The sequence below is a fragment of the Mirounga angustirostris genome, unplaced genomic scaffold, assembly GCF_029215605.1.
Source record: "Mirounga angustirostris isolate CCGP_5_RB_7025 unplaced genomic scaffold, mMirAng1.0.hap1 SCAF_10, whole genome shotgun sequence".
Classification (NCBI taxonomy): domain Eukaryota; kingdom Metazoa; phylum Chordata; class Mammalia; order Carnivora; family Phocidae; genus Mirounga; species Mirounga angustirostris.
This window is the reverse complement of record NW_026991718.1, coordinates 21479596-21485515: the sequence shown is the minus strand read 5'-3', so window position 1 is coordinate 21485515 and position 5920 is coordinate 21479596. Positions and strand designations below refer to the sequence as shown.

At 45.6% G+C, this 5920-nt stretch overlaps 1 protein-coding gene across 1 annotated transcript; it reads right to left on the bottom strand.

The window, feature by feature from the left end:
* Window positions 1-138: 138 nt before the first annotated feature.
* ATRAID (all-trans retinoic acid induced differentiation factor) lies at window positions 139-5856 on the bottom strand. Its single transcript, XM_045884278.3, has 7 exons — window positions 5481-5856; window positions 4662-4783; window positions 2042-2113; window positions 1758-1829; window positions 1536-1657; window positions 712-809; window positions 139-488 (listed from the first exon to the last, which is right to left on the bottom strand). Exons 1-7 carry the CDS (start codon window positions 5577-5579, stop codon window positions 384-386), a joined length of 690 nt encoding a protein of 229 aa, XP_045740234.1. The 5' UTR covers window positions 5580-5856; the 3' UTR covers window positions 139-383.
* Between the last annotated feature and the right edge of the window lie 64 nt (window positions 5857-5920).

Genomic DNA, 5920 nt, shown 5'->3' with positions numbered 1-5920 from the left:
CGTCTCCTCTCCCCCCAACTCCGCCCCACTGCAAAGCCCCGGGAAAACTGGAAAACCGACTACCCCAAAGCTCTCCCACTCTAACCAAGAAATACACAAAGCCAGGTCGCCTCTCTCTAAAAAAAAAAAAAAAAAAAGAACGACAAGAAAAGATGTTTATTATAGTCAAGCACAAGCACAAATGGGGCACCAGCCCCGTCCACTCCTGGACCGCAGTGTCCACGACACCCCAAGACTATGCAACTTTCCATCTTCCTGCCAAAAGTGGCTTCAGTCTTGAGGAGGACCTGCTGGCCAACCATGCCTGTCTAGGAAGAGAATCTCCCTGACTGGGCTCAGATAGATCAAGAAGATCTTTAGGTCAGTAGGAAGACTTAGGTGGTTCACGAAGTCTTGGCTTTTCGGCGTTGGGTCCCCCAAAGCAGAACGGAGATGGATAATGTGGTGGATCCCAGAATACCGAAGAACACAAGCAGTGAGAAGGAACCCTATGAATGACAGACCAAAAAACCCCTCATACATCGTGACACCAAGGACTACATCCTAACACCTAGTTCTTTGCTAGTATACCTATCCCCTTATCCAGGGCAATTCTCTTATAGTTTCCTTCTCTAGATGATTTGCATCAGCTCTGGTCTTAGGGCTCTTCTTTCAGAGAGGTTCTTCTTTATGCATTTCTCTTATCCCTAATTAGAAGGCCTAATTCCTCACCTGGCGCATACACTTGTAGCCATGGAAGCCATCAGCACAGACACATTCCAAGAGACCTGGACCATCAGGTACACAGGATCCATTCTCAGGACACATTTCTGTGAGCCAGAGAAAAACAGAAAACATCACTGAATCTCATTATGTAGGTTTGTCAAATATCTGCTTCAACTTAGATTCTCTCAACTATTTCTAGGTCAAAAGCAGAAGAAAGAAGATTTCAAATAATCAGAACATAACAACAAAGTCAAAGAGAGAAAGACAATTATCCTTCATATGTGGAATATAAGAAACAGCACAGAGGATCATAGGGGAAAGGAGGGAAAACTGAATGGGAAGTCATCAGAGAGGGAGAAAAATTGTGAAAGATTCTTTTTTATTATTATTACGTTCAAGTAGCCATCATATAGTACATCATTAGTTTCTGATGTAGTGTTCAAAGATTCATTAGTTTCGTAGAGAGATTTTTAACTATAGGAAACTGAAGGCTGCTGGAGGGGAGGTGGGTGGGGGATGGGGTAACTAGATGATGGGCATTAAGTAAGGCATGTGATGTGATGAGCACTGGGTGTTATACGCAACTGATAAGTTATTGAACACTACATATGAAACTAATGATGTACTGTATGTTGGCTGATTAAATTTAAATAAAAATTTTTTTTAAAAGAACATAACAACAATACATCTTACAACCTTTTCTTTCAAGGGGTTAGAGGTTCAGAAACTTGAACAAGAAGCATTTAAGCAACTTAGTACTGTCAGATCTAAAATGGAGAATATAAGGGATGAAAGGCAGTTCCTGGAAGGGTGGAGGTGAGACAGCGTACCTTGGTCCCCAGTGCTGTTGCAAAGGTTCCTTTGCCCTTGGCAGGTTTGGTTTTTTATATAGAAGGTGACAGTATTCCAGGCATTAATACCTCCAGGACAGCTGACATCTTGGGGCAGTATCCTGAACACAACACAGGCAGTCATAATGCACAGCCCAAAATTGCTGAGCTCACAACACTGTCCCTCTTTGGTTCTCTCCCCAACCCTATACCCTTACTCACAGAGTCTGGAGCTGGGTAAAGCCACGGAAGGTGTTGGCCAAGTCATCCTTGAGGGGGTTTGCTTGCAGGTCTCTGCAAAGCACACACTGTTAGCTGTGTGCTCTAGGAAAACACTCTACTTCCATTCACACATCTTCCTGGGCTGGTAATCCAGTTCTCATTCTGAGTTGTCCAAGTTTGGACATTAATATTCAAACATCTTTTTAGGAGTCCAACCTCAAAGACTTTCCAATCAGCCCTTTATCATAGTTGCCGTTGGGGAGGGAGGATAACCAACCACTTACATGATGACGGCAGTATGTGCCTGAGGAAAGTCTGGACCAGGGTCCTTCAGAGAACAGTTCTGGAGATCCAGCCTGAGGAAACACAGTAATCTGTGTAATTATATGTCTCTCTTCACCAATGGTAAGCTAATATAACCCTCTTTTCAGCAAATATTAATTGAACACAGCTGTGTTCAGGGCCACAAACTAGATGCTGTGGTAGATGTTTTAATTCTGCACTGTCCAGTTCAGTCACCACTAGCTAAATGTAGGTATTTAAATTAGGTAAAAAAGGGGCGCCTGGGTGGCTCAGTCATTGAGCGTCTGCCTTCGGCTCAGGTCATGATCCCAGGGTCCTGGGAGCCCCGCTTCGGGCTCCCTGCTCGGCAGGAAGCCTGCTTCTCCCTCTCCCACTCCCCCTGCTTGTGTTCCTGCTCTCACTCTCTCTAATAAATAAATAAAATCTTTAAAAAAATAAATTAGGTAAAAAAAATTCAGTTTCTCATTTGCACTAGCCACATTTCAACTATTCAGTAACCACTCACCATGTGATCAGTGGCTACTATATCGGAAAGTACAGATATGGAACATTTCCATCATAGCAGGAAGTGCTATCGGACAGTCCTGTTCTAACCAGTGTATCTATGCATCTGTGCATATATTGGAAGAAATTTGTTCCTTGTCTAGGTTAGTGAATCTTCACAATGTAGCATTATGATTCTCAGATCCACAAAGGCCTTCAAATGGGGAAAAAATTCAAGTCCCATAAATGAAAGTTTTTTCCAAGTGCATTTTCTACCACAGACTGAAGACAAATTACTGGATATTAAGGACCATGCCACATTATTTTTCCGTCACTATCTATTGCTGTCTGTTCCTTTATTCTTCAAATATTTACTGAGTGCCTATTTTTTTAAAAGATTTTATTTATTTATTTGACAGAGAGTGAGAGAGCACAAGCAGTGGGGGTGGCAGAGGGAGAGGGAGAAGCAGACTCCCCACTGAGCAGGGAACCCAATGCAGGGCTGACCTGAGCCAAAGGCAGCTGCTTAACCGACTGAGCTGCCTAGGCACCCATACTAAGTGCCTATTAACTGCGAAAATTGGGAGAATAAAAAGAAAACCCTCAGTATCTTAGTTTTCAAGTGGCTTACAATGTAGTAGAGGAAGACCATCACCAAATATAAAAACAACATAAACATTAAATTATCATCTGAAAGTAATCACAGGACAATATATGAATAATTTTGAGTGGTACAGACACTAAGGGTTAGAAGAAGTAAACAAAGATATTCTAACATTGAGTAGTAGAGAGCATTACAGAAGATGCTGGAATTAAAGGATGGATATGTTTTAATTTGGTGGAGGAAGGAAATTTCAGATAAGGAGGCCTGAATGAACAAAGAAACAAAAGCGGAATGCTTTTGGAAAGTAGGCAAGTCTGGCTCAAGCCAGACCCTCATGAAGGGTTTTAGTGGACAAATAGTTGGAAAAAAAATGTTTGAAAAGTGGATTGAGACCAATCTGTAGTGGTTTATGGTTTGAACTTTATCCTGAGGGCAACAGACAATTCTAATTTTAAAACCAGAGAGGGATGACGGGAAAAAAATTGGTTTTCAGATAGTTTCCTATAGAGAAGTATTTAGGTAATTAGGGAGAGAGGAGAATGGAAGCAAGACAGATGACATTTAGGATTCTGAAGTGAGGGTGCACTCAAGAGGAAATGTATAATAGGAAGCTAGAGGTATTCATGTGTACCTTCAGGTTGGAGAGGTGGCCAAGGATACTAAAAGAGATCTAGTTTGGGGAAACACCTGCACGGTGGTTATAGCTGAAACTGTACGAAGAGTGAATCCTCAGAGTGTAAAGGAAGAAAATGTAGGGACTAACCTTCATAAGGGGACAGAATCTGCAGAAGAGGAATCTGCCTCAAAGACAAACATGAATTAACCAGAAGGGAAGAATACCCTATTAATAAATTGCCTCGGAGGCTAAGGGAGCCATTTCATGGAGATATACACTAAGTAATCCAGAGTTGAAAATAAAAGAACAAAACTTCTTTTAAGAGGAAGCCGTAGGGGCGCCTGGGCAGCTCAGTTGGTTAAGCGTCTGCTTTCGGCTCAGGTCATGATCCTGGAATCCTGGGATAGAGCCCCACATCGGGCTCCCTGCTCAGTGTGGGGAGTCAGCCTCTCCCTCTGCCCCTGCTCCCGTACTCTCTTGCTCACTGTCTCTCAAATAAATAACCTCTTAAAAAAAAAATAAGAGGAAGTCATAAGGAGCTTTTTTTTTAATGGGTAAAAATTGTGACTTCTATGCAGTTTCAACCAGGAAGAATCACAGGGTTGTTTACCTAGCTAAAAATGCTGTAACACAGAATCATGGTTTGGATGCCCCCAAAACAGGCACGGATATTTATCCCAAAGCCAATGAGGCAAGCCTTTAAGAATCTGGGGGGAGAGGGGGTGCCTGGGTGGCTCAGTGGGTTAAGTGTTGGACTCTTATCTCCACCCAAGTCTTGAACTCAGGGTCCTAAGTTCAAGCCCCACACTGGGCATGAAGCCTACTTTAAAAAAAAAAAAAAAAAGGAATCCGGTTTGGGAACTCTTCCAGTATCCAGAGTTGTCTTTTCCTCCCTCACCCCACGATGGTGCCCTCCTGATTCAGGCAGCAGCGGGAGTGCAGCCTTAGCTCTGGTGTCTGCTTACAATAAAGGGTCACTTCTGACAAATCCCGCACACTCCCTGGACACAGCATGCATATCTGCAAAAGAGAAAACTATTAGAATTCCATAAAGAAAAGCCAAGAAAAGAACAAATAGGTAGCAAAAGTTAACTGCCAGTAAGTACACTCTTCAGAATCCCTTTAACACTAGGCAGGTAAGTGTCCTATTTTTATATATCAAGTTTGCCTACGGGATTCATTTCTTCGCCTAGAGCCAGGAGCTAAATCAGCATACTAGAGGCTTTCTGCACCAGACCTTGCCCAGGAAAGGCCCTCATCTTTGAAGATCACTATTCGAACATATTTCTTATGCCCTCTCCAGTGACTTCTCAATCTGACAGACCCGGTTTGGCCAGGTATAAAAGCATACAAAGAACTCATCAAGCTTTACACAAGGTACAGTACTGCCAGAGCACGATATACGGCATTGGCGCGTGACGAGCTTGAGGAAGAGCCAGAGGACTCGTCGGTAGCCGAGAAATTTAAAGTTATTCAAAGATTAAGGAACAAGGAGATCAAATTTTAAAGGTCTTCGTCAGCAGGGCGAGGGCACCGGGAGACCTGCGCGGCGTGAGTACTCAGGAGCCGGAGCCGGCTGGGCTACAGCTAGGGAAGCCTCAGGGACCAAATCCGAGCCAGGGCGGGCTGGGGAGAGGGGAGAGCCGAGGACGGGCGAGCGCGAAACAAGGTTGCCCAGCAGCTCTGCTTCAGCCCGACCTCTAACTTGCTTCTGTACCTCGGGTAGCGCCAGAGCCCTTTCCGCGCCCAGAGCGAGGAGCAAGGTCGCTGCCCAAGGGACCAGGAACGAAGGACTGCCCGGCCCGCGCGGAGACATTTTTTGCTCCTTTCGTCCTTCTCAGCGCCTCGCGAGACTTGCGCGTGTGGCTCCGCCCTGCCAGGGCGTGGCCTAGTCGCCCGGTACGGGCTGGGGCTTGCGGCTGCTCGAGGAGGTTAGAGCTCTTCTCTGCGCGCCCCTGTCCCCGTTAGGGCGGACTGGCCAACCCCCTCTCCTTTTCCCCTGTTAGCGAAGGCCTCCCCGCCGCCGCTCTTTCAGCTCCGTATTCCTCGCTTCCGGACGCCGAGGTCGCGTCGCCGCAGTGGCTCGGCGCCCACTCCGTCCGCCCTCAGTAAACATGGCGGCGCCACGTGAGGCGGCCAGGGGGCGGGCCCTCCCCC